Below are 22,308 nucleotides of genomic sequence, written 5' to 3' on the forward strand. Positions count from 1 at the left end.
AACCGGAAACCGCAGGAGACAGGGAGGAGTCCGCGATCGCCCTCGCTCCGGGTCGCGGCCGACTCGTTCGCGCGTTCGTTAGCTCTCGTGTGACGCTCGGCCAAGGACGGCTCGTCAATTGAAAAGGTCGATCCTTTTAAGAGGGCCCTTACCGACATTTTCCATTCATTGAAATTTCTTCGGCGCTCGGGGTTTCCGCCTCTTTGTCGCGCGCGTGGCCCACGCGCGGATGCACGCCCGTGCACGCGCGGCCGCACGCCGCTGAAAGAGCTGCGCCCCCCCTGGCTGGGAAATTACGTCACACCGTGGTTCCAGCAATGGCGGGTCTCGTTGCTGGACGAAACGACACGGCGAGAGGCTTCGCGTCGCGGTAACGACTCGTATGGACTGCGGGAATTATTCGGGGAGTAGGATTTATTCTACGGATGTGGGAATCGATAATTGGGAGTGGTCGAGATTTCAAGGGCGTGCGTGGAATTATGTCTGTTCACGAATACGCGATACTATCGGCGCCGACGCGAACCCTGGTTGGAAAATTCCGTCACGGATGCCTTTTCAGCGGCGGCAATCCTCGCTGTTGCGAAATTACGCCGGGAATGAATTCTTATCGGAAAGCCAGGGCGAGAGGGAAATAGTTGGGATGGCTTTATCGGGCTGAGTTTCCGCGTGGAGGCGTCCGGAAAAGCCGGAACTATGAAGTGTCGATCATTTCGCGAGAAGCTCGCTCGACGCTCGGGACGCGTCGCGATGTCGGAGGAGAGGGAAGGAGGAGAGGACGGTAAAGGATACGGAAGGAGAGGAAAAAGACACATCCGGGAAATGTTATGTGGCCGGATGGTCGGAAAATCTCGCGACCTTTATACCAGAAGAGATTATCGCGCACGGAAGAACGCCGATCTGGCTCCATGAGAGTGACCTTTAACTTCCCTGGAAAGCTCCCTTTCGCCCTCTTTCTCTCCCTCTCTTTTCGTCTCTTCCGGTCGCCTCGATTGACCGGGCCGAGCATTCTGGAAATTCCCACTGAGCGATCCTTTGACTTTTCCGGGAAAAGCCTAAACGAGCTAATTAAGAGGGCGATCGAGCTTTTTACTGGACACCTACTTACTCCTTCGGGACGCACGTATACATGTACTTCTGCATGTACGCGTACACGCGCACGTGTATATATATGTTTACGCGTATCTCTTTCCTTCCCGAGACTAGATCAGCTGTTACTTCAGGGTCGGGGACGCGCACGTCAATTGGAAATCAAGATCGACCCACATTCGTTTGATTCGCGGCCGGAAAACGCAGCTGGATAGGCGAGGTGTGACTGCTTGCGTAACCCTTTAACCGCGGCCGCTCCGCTGCGTCCACTTACTTGCGTATGCAAAAGATGGAGGGCAACCAGGAAGGAGGAAATTAAGCGATGAATTATTAGCGACTCGGGCTAAGACACCGGTTAATCCGATATTATTAAGACACCGCTTATCGGTACCGTGTCGCAGGTGAGAAGGAATTAATAATCGAGGGACTCTAACCGGAAGCAGGACGCAGGGGGCCAAAAAACCGAGGAACTCGAGCCGAAGTGATTAAACCTGTCTCGCTCGAATTAATTAATTAAACCCCGATTCCTAGGTTCAATTAGGCCGAATTGAGCGCCCGTGGATTGGTTTCCCTCGAAATTGGCTGGATGTTTTTCTCGGTGCACTTTCGAAATTGGCTGCGGCAAGACGAACTCAAGGGGGGGGGCACGGTGCTTATTAACTACGGAACTGCGCTTCGGGAAAATTGAATTTGCGTGACGCGTGACTCGCGGCCCCGTGGGGTGCACTCCCTCCCCTGAAAATGAAACGCCGGGCGATCGACCCCTGGCACGGAACGCTATACTTTTAGGAGGCTTAGAGGAGCGACAATTCGGGCCCGTGCAATTTCCCTCGGTCGAAAATGTCGGGGGGTGCAAATGGACGCCGAGTGGTTTGCCCGATTTTTCTCCCGGTGTCGGCTTTCGTATTCTTCGATCGCCTCCGAATGCAGTTACCCCTCCCAGGGCGGTGGGTCCACTTATTCTCGCAGTTTTCTTGCCAAATCGTCCCCCGTCTCTCCCCCGCCCTCCATTTCCCAGGAAACTGCCCCCCTCGCAGCACTGACCTCGCAGGACCCACTTGGAACGCATCCCTCATCGATTCGTGTCCTGGGGGAGGTTTTTCCTAAACCAACTTCCGCCGTTTCGTCGAAATCGGACGAGCCACTCGGTCGGTGCTGACCTCCGCAAATTTCGGCAGATACGACCAATAAGATCCCCCCCCATGGCGGCTCCTCGATGCGCACCCCCCGATTGATCGATTCTCCTTCCGATTTCCCGATTCGGCGGAACCTACGAATCGGACTCCGAGAGAGGTCAATTTTTTTTACGTTTATTTCCTCCGTACTCTTTTTTTTTTCTTTTTTCTTCTTCGCGAATCCTCTCTTCTTTGTCGGTGACTTTTGAGTTCGAAAGTCGGCAGAACGAGACCATCGATTTCACTACCCACGGTGGTCGAAAAGGTGGAGTTCATCCTTCCTCTCGCCATTTCGTGGATATTGTTCAACCTTGTGGACTTTGTTTTTTCTCGCCCCCTTCTTCCCTCACGGTGGCCCTTGGCTGCGACAGGTGTATTTTATTAAATTCCTCTCCGCTCATCTTCCCGGAACGTAGGGTCTTTGACTTCCACCGTTGACATCAAAGTGCCCGGGATGCGGTTTTTTTAATAATTATTTTAACCCTTTGTCGCCTCGATTTTTAGGTCGCGGCTGGGCTTCGGAAGGGGTGGAAATCTTCCGTTTGTATGTTAGAGGTGTAAATGCAGGTTTCGTAGTTGTCGGGTCTGCGTAACTTCGTCGGTTGTTCTTGCGAAAATAACCCCCTACGAACAGTGTGGAGAAAGGGTGCTCGCCGCTTTTCGAGGTTTGTTCGGGGCTTTGCTTCGAAGGGAGGAACCCCCACCGCCCCCACGCGGTTCGCGGGGGGTAGTAACAGCCGAAGACGGGAAAGACCGTGCAGACTAGATGGCGCCGACGGCGAGTCTTATTCTGGGGCGTTTATCGATCGTAACCTATTTATAATTCATCTGACATTTCGATTCCAATTCCATTTCTGGTCATTTCCACCCTATACCGGTACGTAAGTGACTCCGTGCCAACGATCTTCCGGAATGCCACTTTCGCCGTCAGGATTTCTCCGTCCTCTCCTGGCCAAGGCCTCGATTTTCCTCGAAAATCTTCCAAAAGCCAGAACTAAAAGTACACACAAAAATACTCGGTTGGACCTGACCGTCCATTCCCCTTTCTCTTTTCACCTGTTATCGGTCTTTTCCAAGAGCATCGAAAAAATTTCCTGACGTTCATTTAATTTCTTCTTTTTTTTTTTTTCAATATTTGTAATTCACGATATAGTTGACGTTCTCTTATATTTTATTCATCCCTTGAAGTCTTCGAGGAAAATCTATATGCATTATCCAACGTATCGACAGGTTTTATTTACCTTCTATTTTTGCTGCGATAACTCGAGGAGCGAAACTCGTCGCGACCATTCAAGAGTTATTTAATTACGGAGTGGTCGACGCCTCGTGGTAAAGGGTTTTCCTTGGCGCAACTCGATTATCGGATAGACGGCAATATTGAAAACAATTACGGCCGTCATTCTGACAATTCCGGGGAAAATAGGTTACTCCGTGCGTGACAGCTCCTCTCTAGACTTACGAGGGCAAGCCGGTATTTTAAATGATTAAATCGAGTGGACTGAATTTTCCTACATGAATTTGATCGAGCATGTAATTTCTCATTAGTGAATTTACATTATGTGGAAATTGCGGTACGAAAAAGTTATTAAACATGGAAACGTTTTAAAATTTCGGATAACGCGAAACACCTGAATCAATATTTCGTGTAGCATCGAGACATTTCCTCTTTATCTAAGGGACGAATTTAATTACTCAAAAAGGAGAGAATTAATTTAACGGTCTTTCGTGGGATCTCAATGGCCAGGATTTTGGGATTCTAGCCCACTGTGCGCCGTGGGCGAAAGCGAGGAGGATATGGAGACGAAAAATGCATCGAAAGGGGGTGTTCCCGGGAAACCAGTTGAAGGAAACCGTCTGCTTTAATTGCCGCCTTCAAAGACTTCTGCTTAGGCATTTATGGGTCTTCCGTTGAACCGATGTTTTCCGTGGAGTAGTCATCCCCACTGCGGTCATTGGCCAGCCGAGGGTTGCGTTACTGGCCTCCGCTCTTTCGCATCCCTATGGCCGGATTCGTCGGACGAACCCGGGGGGAAGCGAAACCCACGAAGATGAGGCTTCCTTCCGACCGACGCTCCCCCTTTTCTCCGAACAAGCCGGTAAATGGGCAAACCTGATTACGCGATTACGACGTTCCTCCCGAGAGATAAAATCTAGTACATAACGCTCATAAAACCCAGATGTTACCAGAAGTTCCCGATTAAAAGATCCCTAATTACCGCTAATGAAAGTCTGATCGGTATGTCTAGGAAATTCTGACTACCGAAGTCCGAATGTCATTTGCAGATTTCTAAACTACTGGATAAATTTCTAGGAGAAAACTCGAGTTCTTCTGTCCAGAAGTTCTCTTTGGATTTACCGGAAATGGTACCCGGGTAATCGTTTGCTAGAAACATCTCATATTTTTGGCCAGAAAAATAGTACGCATGTATTTAACAATTTAATCTAGGCGAAGTAACCATTTCTCCTAAGTCAGATTTTAATTTTTCATCTCAAGGACCTCACGAGAAAATGCTTTCATTTGCTCTTTAAGAGGCATCGAGGAGGCAAGGAAGGGGAAAAACGGGAGCTTTGCGAGAAATGAATTTTTAAGTCGGACAACCGAATGGGGAAGTTAAACATGGATGAACGGGGAGGAAGTTTCGTTTGATACGTGAAAGAGTTAGAAGTGCGGTAAAAAATGTATGCCGATGTGGACATAGCGTACGTTAATAATAGATCGTCGGATTATGTCGACGTCAGAGATCAATGCCCCGGTGGACGGCTATTGGTAAAGAGGACGCACAATACGAAAGGCAGAAGTGCAATGCTGAAATAATGAAACGAGCGAGGTCGAATTATGGAAGCGAAGGCAAGGGAGGTTATCACGGAAAATTTGTTGCGGTGAAATAAAATGCTTTCGGACGTTGGATTGAAATCCTTGCCGGGCCTGGTCGCACTTGCCGAGGATTTGCAACTGAAGAAATTCTAATTCGCACACCGGCGTTAATCTTCTTTAAAAGGCTGTTCATACCCGTGACTTGCGTAACCAGAACACCGATGGATCGACTACCAAGACCTCGAGGTCGTCGACGAACTCGGAGACGACGACGATTACGACTTCGGACATGGTTCACGAAAGCGGCAACAATAGTTTCCGCAAAAGTGGCAGCGACAACGACGTCCAGGAAAGACACTAAAAATAAGGAACATACTTGCGACGGAGGCGAAAACGTCTACGACACTATCTGCAATCGAAAAAGCGACACTAATTCGTTCCTCGCCATTCGGTCTATGAATGACAATGAAAATCGAGCCGATTCTTTCGTAGCCACTTGACTCACGCATTGAGAATGTCGGCCAAGAAATTGTTCTCGCGAGAAGGATCCGATACCACAAGAGATCCATGACACTGTTTATCCGGGACGATAACGATACGAGAAGAATTCCGAACGTCTCGCTGTCAGATTTGATGGCGCTGTTAAAAGAATGAACACGAGTGACAACGGCATTGAGGAAGGCGAGGGACCGCGTAGCATGTCTTGACACCAGAAATAAGCGGCTCTTGGTCCATTTTTAAGACGCTTCTTGACCCTGGCGGACGGAAAACCCGTCCGAAGAGTGTTCGCTGGTTCGGTTTGCACGTCAACCTGCTCCAACTGGCCTCGGACGGGGAAAATTTCTCGATTTCGCGGCTGCAATCCGCCAAGCCCGCGTCCTTTGTCACACCGGTTCGATCGAGCGCTCGCCGCTCTGGGACCCTTTTGTGTGGGTTTATTATGCAATTGACTGCGCCGGCTGGCCGGGGATAGAGCACGGGGACCGTGAACTAGGTCCGGCACTGGAGCCACGGGGAGGGAATCTCGATTCTAATTGGATCGACGCGATTTCGACTCCGCGACCCTTGCGGTGATACTGCCGATAACTGCATCGGCACCGCCGCGTCTTGCAGTACCGCGCATCCGTCTTATCGAGCGAGTCGCAGATTTACTTCAATAAATTGCCGTAATCTAGAGATAAAGTTGAAAATAGCCCGACGAGCATCGGATGCACGGCCAAGTCGTACATGTCATTTTGCACACGTGCGTTCGGCACGCTCAAATTTATTATGCAGTTACGTTGCACCGGGGACCGTGAACTAGGTGCAGCACTGAGATGAGAGGAGGGGAATTCCCTCTTCTGGTCCTAATTGGACCGCCGCGATTTCGACTCTGTGATTCTTGCACCACTGCATCCACTGACTGCACTCGTGTCTCCCGACCCCTCCCCCTCCCAATCAAGGTTAATGCTAACTCCGAATCGAACTTCGTTAATGGCTTAACTAACGATTTTTTTACCTACCCACCGGTTTTACTCCATTTTAAATCCTGCACCGTGCTTGAATACTGCAACGGTCGGCCCACCTCGATACTCCCTGTTTCCACTACTTAATTGAATTTCCACTATTCCGTCAAACGCAATCGATTTCTGGGAGGAATTTTTTCTATTGTTAGTAGTCGGGTACGCGTCAAAGGACAACGGGTGATCTCGAATCAGCACGTGGCCTACGTGTCATCAGGGATTGCAGTACACTGGGCGAAATTGAATTACACTTTCCGAATTGGATCGGTTGACATTTCCATAGAGAGTAGTTTGCGCTCCGAGAAGCCGAAAGTCAAATTCCGGCTCTCTGACCCGACTCCCTTGTCAAAGGTTTCATAACTGTCTATAGAAACTAGGTACAGAGGTTATTAATCCTGATCACGTGTTTTGATACCGTCGATCTTTGCCTTTCCTATTTCCTTCATTGGCATTTTTTTTTTTCTTTCGACGTAACAACTTGAATTATTCTTTAAATCGAGTTCCGTACTTATGTCAATTTAATCAATTGTCATTTAGGACGATATTTCGCGATTTCTTGTATTTATTTTGCTACGTGGGTTGATTGAAAAAAAAAAAATGGACCCAAACGGTGCCCTCCTTTTTAAGTGAAATAAACGCTTCTCGGAACAGATCAAGCGCGCAAATCTTTTAACGAGAACGAATGCAAGCAGTTTCTTGATGTCTTTTCTTTTTTCTTTTTTAACGGTCTCAGGTGTTGCCTGCGTTTTTAAACATACTTTCTGGACGTCTTTTCCTTTCCTCGTTTTCCCAGCCTCCTTTTCTTCATTGCCACGGTTACGATCTGCGTCAAGTTCCTCGTCACGCGATAAATGTCTTTTCCACGAAACGCCTCTGGATATAGTCTTCGTCGCTCTTTTAACAGGGTCGGCTTTACCTGAGAGGGCTGGAGATTTCTCGTGGAAACTACCGTAAAGGAAGTAAAAGAACCGCATGAATGCGATTGCACTTACGAGCACTCCTTAAGCTCCTTCCAGGACGCGTTCGCCGTTGAAGGACTGTCATTTACCCGGTACGATATGTTCCCCGATTGACAAGGACACTTTATGCCATTGTCACACCATCCACAGAATTTCTACCATAAACCTTAATCTCCAATTTTCCTTCAGGATTTAATAACAACCGTAAGACCATGAAAATTCCCGCTATTCTTTACCTCCTTCAACGTTACTAAGCAGCAGTAATTCATACGTGAAAATGTTTCCATACCAATGACTGGGATTTAAACGAATTTGCATCGGCTAGTCATTTTCACTTTCGAGAAAAAGTCTCAGTTGTGGCAATGGTTTATTTAAAAATAGTCGGTTAAATAATAATCACCGTCGGAATACAGTGTGTCGTCATGAGCAGTCATAGTTAACACTTTACCGACCGGCGAATTTGGAAGTAAATGGCGATCACGGGTATCGCAAAACCGATTATTAGGCTTCCGGTCGGTAAAGTGTTACGTTGGATTCTTATTGTGTCTCCAAGCATATTTATTACAAATTATCCCTCGCGATCGGAGTACGCTATAAGCAATCAATATTTGTCAGACCTGATCACTCCACCGCGCACTCGCGATTCACTTTAAACCACCTCGCATTCCATTTGCATTTCGCATCTCGTCTGGAGATCGCATAAATCACGCCGAGAGACGTGCGATAATGCGGCCTGTCAGCTCGGGCGGAAAATTGCGTGGGAATTTTAGCGGTTTTGTTTCAGCCACGTAACGGATTCCCAATTCTTTTTTCCGGATCTCTATCCCGAGCCTAGACACTTTTCGGCAACTTTGACGAAGATCGATCTGGCGATTCTTCAACCTCTGGTAAAGGAACAAAACCGACAGATCGATCCTTTTATTGGCAAACGTGATAACGTAAAATTCGTAAAATTCGTAAAGATCCATTGACGCTGAAATCAAGTGTTACGTAGTCATATGATATTGTTGACGCATGTGCGTCATAGGCTCCAGGAAAAAGGGTTGCAGCGTGGATATCGGTTTGACGCTTATAGTTCGTTCGAACGAATTTCTGCATTACGGAGCCGGAAAATATGGCAGAAATGATTTAATAACGGTTACTACTGTTCTATGCTAAAGGATTGGCGAATAGTGGTCGTCGCGTCATCGAGTCACCGAGGCGATTTTCTCTCGAGGAGTTTCTCCTCCACGTTCGAGACGGTAAATGCAAATTTTCGTTTTCGCATTATTTCGCTCGGTGGGAGCGACCGATGAAGGAAAGAAATGTCGATCCCCGGAATGGAGAACGCCGGGGATCGGCTCGTCGTGGCAATATAAATACGCAAGGCAAGCAAGAGTTTCGGAGCTGAGTCGCCATCGCTACGAGAATAGCAGGTCGCGAATTTAAAGGGAGAATCTTCGCACACGACTTCAATCCGCCTTTCGTCTGCCCACGGTTCTCGTGGTGGAGGGCTCTTTGTCTCCCTTCTCTGTCGATCCTTTCCGTCATTTCCATTGGGAGTTACAATGCCGGAAATATTGGAATAACCTACGGTGTCTGGCCGAGTTCAGAGTCTGAAATGAAGACCACTGGAATAAAAAAAAAAAAAAGAAGAAAGTCTTCAGTCTTTGTCCCGTGACAGGAATTATTATTATTCAAGAGGCATTGCCGAGGTTTAACGACACTCGGCTGGTAGAGTCCCATTCAAGTTGCATGAGTTTCAAGAACGCGTATAAACATTATCACGTCTAAGGTAAAGGGGTATATAGAATGTGAACTTATACCGGCGCCCCTCTGATAATGAGTTCCGATTCCAGGATAACATTAATCCTGTCCGTTTGTTTAGGGATCTACTCGATATCTAGTTACCCCCCCTCTCTGTCTTAATTTCTCGCAGCCCCTACTCCCCTCTTTCTCTTTGGAAAATCGGAATCGGATCCTCTAATGGACAACGCTTCGTCCGAGTCTCTCCTTTTCTCCCTGTCGCCCTGTCTTCTGCTCCCTTCCTTTGGTTTGCTCACTCGCTCGCTCTCGAAGCTGGTGCTATATGGCCGAAGCACTCTCGACTTAAACGGTCAATCTTCCCCTCTTGACCCAATTCGCAAAGCCTTCTGCTACGCACCGACGTCACCGGCCGCACGTTACTCGTTGCGCCGTTGCGTCGTTGCGAGGGTGCACGCAAGGCCGACCTCGTACGCGTACGTTCCACTACGGACCGAAGGAAATGGACGAATGGCTCCCAAAGGGCGAAACCGAGAGTGGAGGGATAATATCCAAAGTTGAGCTTTCACATAATTCCTTAGAAATCCTCGAACCACTAAATACCGTATTACCCAATTATCACCTGCGAGAAATTTAAGAATTACTCCACGAGCGTGTAATTTTACCAAAGAAATATTTCTTTGATTGGATGAATTCTTTTTTTTTTCTTTCACATAATTCCTTAGAAATCCTCGAACCACTAAATACCGTATTACCCAATTATCACCTGCGAGAAATTTAAGAATTACTCCACGAGCGTGGAATTTACCCTGAGAAAGAAAACGTAATTTTACCAAAGAAATATTTCTTTGATTGGATGAATTCTTTTTTTTTTCTTTCGCATAATTCCTTAGAAATCCTCGAACCACTAAATACCGTATTACCCAATTATCACCTGCGAGAAATTTAAGAATTACTCCACGAGCGTCGAATTTACCCTGAGAAAGAAAACATAATTTTACCAAAGAAATATTTCTTTGATTGGATGAATTCTTTTTTTTTTTCTTTCACATAATTCCTTAGAAATCCTCGAACCACTAAATACCGTATTACCCAATTATCACCTGCGAGAAATTTAAGAATTACTCCACGAGCGTCGAATTTACCCTGAGAAAGAAAACGTAATTTTACCAAAGAAATATTTCTTTGATTGGATGAATTCTTTTTTTTTCTCAGGGTAGAAATGTGAACCTCGTATAATTTGTTTCAACACTTCTAGACTCGTTAATGGACACGTCCTTTGGTTAAACATGCCTCGACCCTTACTTCCCATTATGTCGAGGATTATTGTTCACGTAAGACCATATTTCATGTTTCATTAAACCCGTGGCGTGGAGACTACATTTTCATGGGGGAGGATGTTGTGGTTGAATTAGAATCTGGGGAGGAAAGGAGGACCGAAGAAATCGAAAATCTTGCCGGATAGGGAAGTGCAAGCCAAGGTGCATGGTGGAGGTTCCAATGGAACACGTTACAGGAATATTCGAACTAAGCTGAGACAAAGTTGGAACGGACAAAGGGGGAGTTAGACACAGGGGATTCCTCGGGGATCTCTTTGTTTGGCATTGATATTGGTTACCGATGCAGTAAGGTGTTTCGATGAGTAGCAAGGAGGTCTTCGGGACCAATGCTAACTTCCAACTCCTATTCGAGAAAATAACCGAGTTAGACGGTCAGGAAAGGCGAGCTTGGTGAATTGATCCTGTCAAATGAATTCTTTTTTCCCTCCTGATTATTGGTTATCACCTGTCGATCCGAGCGCTCTAAAATTCCCGATAAGATTCGGAGCGTGTCGATTGCGATTTGTGTTTTAAATTGACGTCTTCACGTCAGCTTTGACGTGCGTAGAACTTATCCTACGAATGATCGAACCACGATTAGGATTTTGTCGTAACGTTATCGTTTAGATACCAAGCTCCTCGACATGTATACGTACACGTTGTAACCGTTTTACATTAATTTACTGATCTATATTATATTTAACTAAAAAAAAAAAGTAAGAGAATTCAATCCGAGCTCAAATCCTTTGAGATAACTATCCTGCCTTCGATGTACTTCTCTTAAAGAAATACCCATAAGTAATTCGCTGTTTTCCTAGACATTACGATGCGTGAGATTGGTATAAAATAATACCTGGTTGGCATCGTAACCGTGAAAAATGATTCTATTGGTCGGTACTCTTATCGGCATTCGAGAAAATCTCGACTCTCGGTTCGAGGGAATTTTTACCTCACGACCGCGGTGTCTAGGTATAGGAATGCTCGTTAACTCGTTAGAATCCAGGCTGAGGATCCCCCTGCGTGGCGCGAGGCACTAACGCCGAGGGCCAACGCCAGCCCGATCGATGTAACTTCGTTACGTCAGACGTTAATTGCGTTTTCCTCCTTGCAGCCGGGCAGTTTCGCAAAATGTGCAGGGCCACGGGGGCGACGTTAACGGGCCGAGATATTCGGGAGAGCGGACAGGATTTCGGGCCAGGATATTGGGGGGACCGGATTTCCGGATTTCGGCACCCTGGCGGGAAATCCTGCGTCTCGATCGACCCGGGGAAAAAAATCAATCCCGTCCTGCCGAGAGGACCTTTCCTTCTAATTGCATGAGGGACTCCTCGAGCAATCCTTGGAATGCTGGTCTTCTCTTTTAGGGGACTTCCATCGATCCGATACGATGATAGAACCCGGGCTTGCTTTCCTGCAGTCGCTAAGGCCGTATACAGGGCGTTCAGGTTATTGGTGTACCTGGGGGGCTAAAGTGATTGTGTGAAAAAAGAATGTAATTGCAACTGCTGACTCCTTTCTTGACCGACCGTACCATCGAACGCTCCGTGACTTTTGGCTCCTTTTTTATCCTTTCTTAATATTTCTGCTAATTATTAATCCAAATAGGCATCAGTCCGTATAAGGAATTCCGATGTACAGCTACGAACAGAAGGAGGAACGTTACATATAGTAAATTTGCAAACTGTAGTTACATGTCATGTCCTTTTCAGAGATTGGTAGCTATTTCGCAGCTCGTGCGGTAACGATCGGTATGATTTCCTCTCAGTACCCTCAGGAAAAAATTCAACCCTCGACCGTTGGTATTCTTCGATGAGGCAAAATTTTATGCTCGACCTTCAATTCAAAGCCGATTACTTGGCCTGTCGTTTTAATTCTAAAATTATTACCGACGACGTCCTTTGGACGCCCCGCTTGATGTTTAGAGTCAGCTTCTTTCGCCGTCCGACGTAGTCGTCCCCGTTGCGCGATCTAAATAAAAATCGATCCAATGCAAAGTAACCAGCTCGGGTCGGAGCCCAGTCCCATCGAGTAGTTTTCGATAATAATTCCATAATGGGGCCGATTTACGGTCTCTTCTCCTTACTAAGTGGAGCGTCAAATTCGATTCTTTGTTTCCACCGACGAAGGCCTCGGTTAGGTCCCGTCCTTCGGAGGGGGACGAAACGTGCGGCAGATGGCGAGGTTTCCGGCGGGATTTTCTTTCTCCTTCCACGAGACGGGGTCCTTTCCATCCGCGGAACAAAAGGTCATTTCGGAATTGAAAATCCCGAGGAGCCGGGAGACTCGGAAACAGAAGTCCCTCGTACCTCTCTGCGGGTTTCCACGTCCCATCGATCCTATCGAGTTCGTTACGAGGCAGTTCTCCTCTGGGGCACTTTATTCGCTGAATGCGCAGAAGAAAGAGGTGTTCACCGAGGCTCCGGAGAAATCCATAACACGCCGCCGGTTTCCGGCATTATTGAGAAGCCATTACCCCCCTCGAATTTTCCGCCGATCCGCCTAATAGATCGCCGCTCCTCGAGCCCCCGAGGTACATTTGTCGCTTCTCTCTTTTCTACTTTCAAGAGACGCCATCGAATGGGACGAAGAAAGAGTCGAGTCGGCCGCCAGGGCTCGGCGTAATTACCGTTCGGCCCAACCCGACGGAACGCGGGATTAAATCTTTCAGACACGGTAACGAGGGACTTTCCAACTTCTCCGAGGGAGATTCGTCCCCGAAGGAGATGCCCCTCCGACCTCGCGACTCGTTAAAGAATTATGAAGAACATCGCGCCGACTCTCCTCCTAACTTCGGGACGTCTCGCGTTCCCTCATAATTCGAGGAGTCCCGTGGAACTAATTAAATACCCCGCCTACGCTCCCAGCTATCCGGACAACTACGGAAATTAAACGTTTACGATACGGCAGATACGTCTTCACCGCGTCCCGAATAATCGCGTCGAGCATTGCTACCTATTCCGACGGCGGAGTCGCCCCTACTGGTCGCCCTCACCTCCTGGGGAAGAATTAGAACCACCACCTTCCCAAATGGAGGCTAATGCCACCATCGAGAGTCCATCCGGACGAGTCCAACTAACTGCGGACCCTATTCGGTACCCTAGGAGGCCCTCGACGTCCCCGGAAAGAGTCCCGCGGGAGAGTTCCGCACACTTCCAGGGGGAGGCCGTTACGAGCGCCCGGAACGGCCCGAGCCAGGTCGCCCTGCCCTCCCGGACGTGGCCGGGACTCGGAATCGCGGCGGAACCCCCGCAGAGGCAGGACCCGCAAAGTGGTCGCCGCCGCGCGTCTTCCGCATCCGCGACCCGGCGTGCCGGCGCCTTTTACGGGTCACTGGTGCGCGAGTCGCCGTCTTCGTCGGGGAGGAAGGGGGGGCAAAGCCCTCCGCTCGTTGGCGGGCACCCGCGGGGGGGGTTGAAGCATCTGCGCGAGCCGAAACCTGGGGGTCTCGAGGAGGGAAACCCGGAAGCGCTCAGCGATGCATAACTAGGGGGGGCGGGGGGTCATTAGTCGAGCCCGGACGGCACGGGTGGAGGGGCGGCGAGGGGCCTGGGGGGAAGTTTCCGCGTAAATCCCCAAGAATCCCCGAGACCCTCGGGGCATCGAAGCCCGCGGCCCGACGGCGGCGGGGGCTGGGGGCACCGACGGTCTGGCACCGGAGGGGTCTCCGACGCACAGGGGGAGTAGGTGGCCTGGTTGGGTATTGATCCGCACGGTGGGGCGGGGGCGCAACTCGCATGCGCGGCTTTCTCGGGGGCCGACATCCGGCGCGATCGACCCGCAAACCGGCCGCGTCCGCGCTTCGTGCCGCGCCCGGAGACGTGGGATGTGCCGTACCACGGACCGCGGCTCCGTAATGCCCCCGTCACCCGAGTCCTCCTAAACCCCGACGAGGTGCCACGGGTGTTTGGCCTTATTTCTATGGATTTCGAACGAATCGGGACGAGCGGCCGCGCTCCGTGATGAGACATTCTCGGCACGGGGCTTTCAATGGCTACTAATGACTCGAGTCAATTATTCCCCCGACAGGGTAGGCCGATGTGGGTTCGGGGTATAAATTTAATGCGGGACTTGAATAACAAGCCGAAGATATACCGAGAGGACATTTTTTTTTTTTTAAGGCCTGGTAACTGGATTAAATCGTTACATGTAACCTTGCTATTTATCGGAATAAAAGCATGAGATAATTTTCTACCAGAAATTTCTCTAGCGGTTTGGGAATTGGGGTAACCTTACGTTCGGTCTCATGCTTTGGCAATCAAAATGATTTATTTTGACCGGACGCATTTGGTAACGTTAATCGGAATTTTTGTTTTTTAATGCAGGAACTCGGATCGTCCCTTTGTCGAGATTCCGATGCGGCGAAAAATCGCGAAGAACGGTTTGCCCGCACTTAGAGGAACTCGTCATGTGGGAGGAGGTTTAACGCGCTTGTTACTTTGTGCATCAGACCGTTTAAAAGGAAAATTAAGCGTTATAAGACCGAAGAAGGAAGACGCCTATGAAATTTAACGTCGAGTACGTCCTCGAGGGAAGCTGGGAATTATTTTCACTCGCCATTGTTCTTTGTCGCTCGAGACGCTGCCGTGCCGCCAGCCCATAGGACATCCCGCTGGTCGCATTCTAAATCGAACTATATTTAACCTTATCTACCGATTTCACCCCAATTTCACCTAGGAACTCTTGCCCCCGTTAGAGCCCTCGAGCTTCGGGGGAATATGCGCGCGAGGCACGCGACGAGGAGCGTCGATGCAAAATTTCACGAAACACGGGACTTAACGGCGAGGGAACCCTTTTCTCCTTATCCGTTCTTAACCCCTGGCTCGAGAATTTTTCTTTCTTTCTACCCGTAAAGATTCTTCATATTTACTCAAGTACTCTCCAATTTGACCATCTCGAAGACTCCCGCAATCCACCCATTGGCCTAGATGGAAATTAAGCCGACATAAATCTACCCTTATCTACGAATATCGCCCAAAGTTTCTCCAATAATCCATGCCACCCTTATATTTCTCGCATTAAGGTGAACGTAGAACTCTTCGATGAAAATGTCATTTTTCTTTAGATTTCAATCGACAGAATTTTTTTTCATCCTACGCAATTCACCAATGGACCCTCGGAGTACCAGGTGGAATGTCACTGATAATATGGCTGAATTAGATTTCCATTCATTTTTTTTTTTTTTACTACTCTTTCTTACCTTTTTTAACACTTTACCGACCGGAAGCCTGTTAATCGGTTTTACGATGCCCGTGATCGGCATTTACTTCCAAGTTCGCCGGTCGATAAAGTGTTAAGTTGGAATTACTTTTGTTAATGGACGAATGGTTTTTTTTACCGGGTATCGATGTACGGAGGGCAAATTCGGAGTTGGTTTAAGACTTTGTTTTCTCTTACGAGCTGTTGGGTTAATCCTCCTAATTACGCTTTACACCGAGTTCTCGTATGCAGCTTGAGGTTGCAATCGGGGAAGGTGCACCGCGTCAGCCAGACCCCTGGGCGCCAGCCAGACAAGGAACACCCCGTACGAGTGTACGACCGTACGAGAGTATGAGCGGCATTCTAAATTAGGCTAAATATAGTTCCACCACGGACTCACCTGCGGACTTTTCCAACCTTACCTTACCGTTCAAACTTTGAGCTCGTGACGATTATGCACCCGAGGCACGCAACGCCTTTGCGGGGAGCCTCTCACCTGTCGACGGCGAGACCGACTCTTTTTTTTCTCTCTCTTTGTTTTAAACAAAGTAAAGCCAGACTTGGTTAAATTTCTCCCACCTGCGAACGATCGAGCAGTCTTTAAGGATTTATTAAAATAATATGAATAGATTTAACCTAGTCTCTATGGTTTGTTTAAAGAGGTCGATATTTCCTTTCTGCAGAATTGAGAAGTTTAGAAGTGATCATTTGACGGTCTACTTGATCGATTATCTTTTTTCGGTGGTTATCAAAGTTGGAAGATATAGCGAAAATGAAAAACTGTTGCCGTAGATACTACTATCTCCTACTTACAACGGATTTGTGTATAAATAGAGGATTGATTACTAATTTTACGAGGACAAATGGCCGCTTAGTCGGATCAACTGTGTCCGTTGTATCCGTATGAATTGTTCTCGCTATCAGATTCTCAAGTGAATTTGAGTAGTTGTCTGCAATTGGAGTATTCCGTTGAGAAATGGTACTCGGTATGCTTTCCAAGTTGAATTGTTAGGGCAACGAAGTTACACCATTTGCTCCGAGAATAGAATGAGAAACGCGCCAGTTGTAATTCTGAGTAAATACATACAGTCTCAATTAACTATTTGTCGTGGAGTTATCGGGTCTCCGCAACTAGTAAAAGTCAATTCGTAAATAGTTACCAAATTACCTAACCGAAATCGAGCGATCGCGAGACCATTCCGACGTTATTAGCAATCCCTTCCGAATTTATTCCTCTATCGAAAGTGACGGCCTCTGGAGTATCTGTTATCATAATAAATTAATGGGGCAGTTACGTCACTCTGTCACGTTGTCGTTTATTAATCGACCCACGTTCTGCCCAAATATCTATATATTTAACAACCAATATATTACTTCTATACATATTTATCGACGGATCGGTTTGCCATAAACTATTTGCCTGAGATATTAAACAACCGACATTTTCAAAGGCTTACTCCTGGCAATTACGGATCCAAGACGAAAAAGATCTACAAGCCCTGTCTCTCGACTTAAGAAATAAATCAGCACGCCGAACTTCTTACTCAATTAATCCACTTCCTTACCATCGAACATCTTGCGAGTTTATAGATCGCTTGAAACTTCCTTGAAGTTGAAGTTTCTAATTCAACTCCTCGCGAGGAAATTACTTTTATCAGAGGACTTACAGCCGCGACTTCGCGATATACTCGACGCGTATTTATTTAAACATTTTTCCTTTAAATGCAATTTCCTACTCTTTAATTCGTCGTGTGAGTACGTAATCTCAATACGGAATGCCTGCGTAATATATATCGCGATAACTCGGAAATACGCACGCGGTTTGTTTGATTAGATATTCTTGTTGGTCCCATGACCACTTCCGGTGCATGAGTGTATTAACTCTCGTTACAGTCATTTTTAGGGAAAAATCCGTCTCGTTAGTAGAAGCTCGTCCTCGCTTCCGAGACTTTTCAGGAATTCCGGGTAATTTGGATTTTTTCTCCAGTTTTTTTAGACGCGCATCCTATCTCGTTAACTTTGCCTCGTAAATTTCGATTCACGTCGGACCTCGGTCACTGCAATATTCGTCGCAATATCCGCCGAGACAATGATACTTTGTTGGGTATTTGCTTCCCGACGATTTATGGGCCGTTCGTCCGTCGGATAGGTCCGATCAAATTAATCTGTAAAGTCGTTCGAAATCGCGGAACCAACTGCGACCCGATAGCGTCGTCCTGAATAGAAATATCTCGTATCTCGTAATTTCATGCGCGAATCACGCGTGCTCACGCCTACGAGGAGACTGCAGTCGTGCTTTCAATTAAGCTCCTTGACTTAACAAAGTCGACGGTGCATCGGCTGGACCGTCGAATTGACGAATTGACGATTGTTCCCGGCGTGCGACGTGTTATCAGTGCACTTTCACGGCGAAACCTGAAGATTTCTGTACGACTTGAATTTCGATCGAATTAACTCGACCTTATCATTAGGTCGATCAATTTATTTACATCGTGGCACCATTACAGGATTCTAATTCTTCTGACTGGATTTTTTTAGTGTACATTTCCAATCAGATGATACGCAATCATGCCGCTGCGACCATTTATGAATAATTTCATCCAACGCAGGGCTAATCGATTTACGTCAGATCTGATTAGGGTGACGATTGAATTCCCGATTATCACCTCACCCGCACGATTTTACTATCGCCACACACAGGGGGAATTAATATCGGACATTATTCAGTGAAAACCAGGGTTTTACTCCGGAGATCTGATAGCGAGGTTTTCCTTTTTTATGGGAAGTTTAACACTCATTTGCATATTCTCGCGTCAGACGGCTGTCGCCAGGAAGTGCCTATATTTATTCCCATAGGTTTTGTTCACCGTTGATTGTGTCACTTGGTCGAAAATTCTTGTACAAATAATGGTATTCAGTACTTGTCGGATTTCGTGTAAATACCGGTTACTTAACGAATGAGAAAAAACGTGTAATCGCGACGTAACAGGTCCTATATACGTTCTTGATAACTGCTCGATGACGAAGGATCGCATTCGTTACGTCACTGATAACAATTTCACCCTCTTTCACGAAGAAAGTCAACGCATTGACTTGACCGTGACGTCAGGGATCATGCTCCGAATTGCATTCAACTCCACCATTAGTCTAATGTACAGTGACAATTAGGAATCCGAAACAGCTTAGATAAAATGAACTAATCTCTAATACGTAACGGGCGATTTCATTGATTACGCACCCGGCCTAGATAAGCGCTCGTAAACGGGAGACATTCGTTTAGGTCCGCGGTCGGCCGTTAATTGAAAATTCATGCCTCCAGCAGCGAAATCCTCGGCTGGCCGTCGTTTACACGGAATTGCACTCGACTTCCGCTCCCGCGAGGAGACTCTCGATAAATCGTGATAATCCGCCGTTCGGGCGAGGTGTCGACCTTTTTCCAAATCGTAACTTTGGCCCCAGCTCGACAATCGAAATCCGTGGTATTAGGGATTTTGAACCGACCTCTTGCTCGGCTCGTTTACTTTTCCCTTGGGTTATTTTAATGGCGTCGTTTAATAACAGTCGTATTGCGAGAATGCGCGCAAAGTGGCCGCCATGTTTACTCGTAAGAGATGTAAAAAGAGAACGAGTCGGATCGCAATGCTTAGGCCCGGAGAATTTCACCGAGAGAATGGGAAGTACTTCGGTCCGTTTTTGGCGGGGTAATCTGGGATTTTAATTTTAGGGTGCAATTTGTGGACCTCTTATTCAATGAACGCTCGTCTTCGGTTGGCTTCCTAATTTTTCTATTTATTTCCTCGCGCGTCCTCGTATGTCGATATTTCGGATGTTTTGTGCAACGCGACTAATTCCTCTGAATTCACTTGAAAATCTAAGGTAACCGGCGTTTCATCTACTCGGAGAAAGAATTCGATGTACGGGGGGAAAAAGGCAGAAGAACGTAGGAAGTCTCGTTTTCCCATCCAGGAGTCTGGAACGAATTCCCATCTTTCAGGCCCTACATTTAAAAAATCGATAAAAACGCGCAGAGAGTCCTTTCGCGATTACTGTCTGCGACTTCTTTACGAGCCCCCTCCCCTCGTAAGGTTTGACGTCACGACACTCATGCAGTGCCGAACAAAGCGATTTTTGCACTTCAAAGAGTGGCAAAAAGCAGCCCGCCGAGCACTTTTAGAGAGACCCGTCCGGGAAAACTCGCGAATGTGGATCACCGACCACGAACTGCTCGCTTCGTTTTATCGGCCGGCAGTTTTTTGTCTTCTTCTTTTTTTCTTTTTTTTCAAATTCTAGCCGGGAAGATAAAAAACGAGCCAGGCCCGACTTCCGTTTCGCGGACCAGGGAGAAATTCGCACGTTCGCGAAGTCTTCGGTGATTCGAACCATCGTCAGAAATGATTGATGCTCAACGTTCCATTCCATTCGATATTGATTTCCTTTAGCGTGCTCAGATGTGCCTTATAGGAATATGTCAGCATCTTGACAGCCTGACAGTTTGTAGATATTATTTTCCACCGTATTTACTGCGCCGCGGCAGGAGTGGAAAAATGAAAGACTTTCGACCCGCGACATTATTGCCTATCGGTTCTCGAAATAACTCCGAGTAATCTTAATTTCCTTCTAAATCGACGGAGAATTTCACAAATGTTAAGGAGACAAAAGTCAAGATATATTTCACTTGAAAGTATCTGCGGCAGTCCGTAATTTCTGAAATCTCGTGGTTATGTACAATGTGGAATGAGAAATTGATCAACGTTTGAAAATAATTCTTTAAGAGCTTGATGAATTCATTCGTTCTATGCCGTCTACCAAGAATCAATGGGATTGGGGTTGTCGTTCCACAATTACTGTCTATGAACTCTTTGAGTCCCTCTTTAGGCTCTGACGTCAGGACATTCATGTGTCAAACAGACCTACGTCGATACTTCAAAGGGAGGGTGTAGAAAAGTAATCTGACACGCATTTTTTTTCGAGAAACTTGAATGAGTTGTCAAGGCAACGAAGAAAGTGCCTATTTATACCGCCGACCAAAAACCGGCATAAGAGATCAAAATGGCAAAAAATATATCTTGCGAATCGCTTTCATCAAAAATTAGACTTTGCATATTTTTTCCTATTCTACCTTTACACATTTTTCTTTTTTAATTAAATTTCAATCCTCACACATCAACGGCAATTTGATAGAGTGATACCGCTAAGAAGATAGAAATTAATGAGTATTAAATTAATGCTCACTCACGAATATTATGAGGAACGTGGATTATGCCTTTTAAATGGCAATCAACGAGATCCTGATATTTAAAAAATAGTCAAACACCCGCAAAGTGTACATTGCTCGCTGAAAGTAAATAATGAACGAGATCTTTCAGATGGTCGGTTTTATCGGTGCACTAAGGAGACCTGTGATAACATTTTTTTTGTGGCATTTAAAACGTTCGGCATTTTCTATCCTCGTACGTTACTTCCGCGTTGGTTCTCTTAATATTTTCTTCCAGCGTACAGAGAGTCGACAGAATAGACAATTGAACGACGATCGATATCGGCCGATAGTACTCGTGCAACCGCGCTATTCACGGGTATTTATACGGCTGCCTAATGACGTTCCTTTTCTTTCAGTCGATACCGGAAGTGATCGTTATCCCGACTGACATCACTAAATAAAGGGCTCGAGGCCAAAGGCGAAAATTCAATCAAACTGACGAATTGGGTGTTTTGAGGGGAAAAGAAAAAAAATTGCATAACGTCAATTAATGCCTTCGGAAATACGCATTACGTCTACAAATTTCATCCGGAATTGGTTGAACCCGGTGAAAGGGAAAAGTCACGCCCTTGTCATTTTTAACAACAGTAATTCCTATATAAAGAACGATTAAGGTATAGTGCCTCAAAACGGATAAAAGTTTCGAGCGTTTAACGCAGGAATTTGAAAGGGATCCGTTTCTGCGTAAAATACGGCAGAAATAAACCAATAAAAAAACATCCTATCAACTAATTCAATTACACTAACGATTGGAGAATTGTGGATGAATTGTAGCTGTGAATCGTTTTTACGTTAGGTTGTAAAATGTCTTCAGGAGTTCCCTTAATTTTATTTCATTTGCATATCTCGAAGAATTTTGTTCATTTAGGTCTATGATGTCCACGTATATTATGTTTTCAAAGCAAAAAAAAGAGAAATCAGCCAAGAAAGTCGCCTCAATCACCATCGCAACCTTCAAGTTTTGTTAATTTTACCAATTGAATTTATTGACTCACCGTGAAAAGTGCATGATGATTTTTGGTTGACCCCTTTTTTCAGCATGGCCGCTCCGATTCGTACAGGGTCGCCACGTTGCCCAACATTCGCGATGACAACAAAACCGCCGACGGAATGTACAAGGTATAATGATGAGAAAGAAAAAAAAGGAAACGGAGAAGAATGAAGTAAATCCTGCTGTCGGTGATGGGCTTGCTTTCTGGGAATTCTGATCTTAAAAGTGGCTACTGCTTGAAGAGAACTCGAACGCTCAGGGTCGG

General features: G+C 46.6%; 1 protein-coding gene across 7 annotated transcripts in view; it reads left to right on the plus strand.

The window, feature by feature from the left end:
* LOC105695265 (sodium/potassium-transporting ATPase subunit alpha) overlaps positions 1-22,308 on the plus strand; it is an 83,245-nt gene that overhangs the window by 41,604 nt on the left and 19,333 nt on the right. For 5 of the 7 annotated variants that reach the window (XM_012416678.2, XM_012416672.1, XM_012416671.1 and 2 more), the window contains exon 2: positions 22,091-22,171. The exons of the other annotated variants lie outside the window; for them this stretch is intronic. In XM_012416678.2, the coding sequence (XP_012272101.1) occupies positions 22,091-22,171 (81 nt within the window). The remainder of the gene's footprint in view (positions 1-22,090; positions 22,172-22,308) is intronic. 7 annotated transcript variants of the gene reach the window in all.

This window comes from Orussus abietinus, unplaced genomic scaffold (genome assembly GCF_000612105.2).
Source record: "Orussus abietinus isolate OABI.00-Male unplaced genomic scaffold, Oabi_2.0 scaffold147, whole genome shotgun sequence".
In the NCBI taxonomy this organism is placed as follows: domain Eukaryota; kingdom Metazoa; phylum Arthropoda; class Insecta; order Hymenoptera; family Orussidae; genus Orussus; species Orussus abietinus.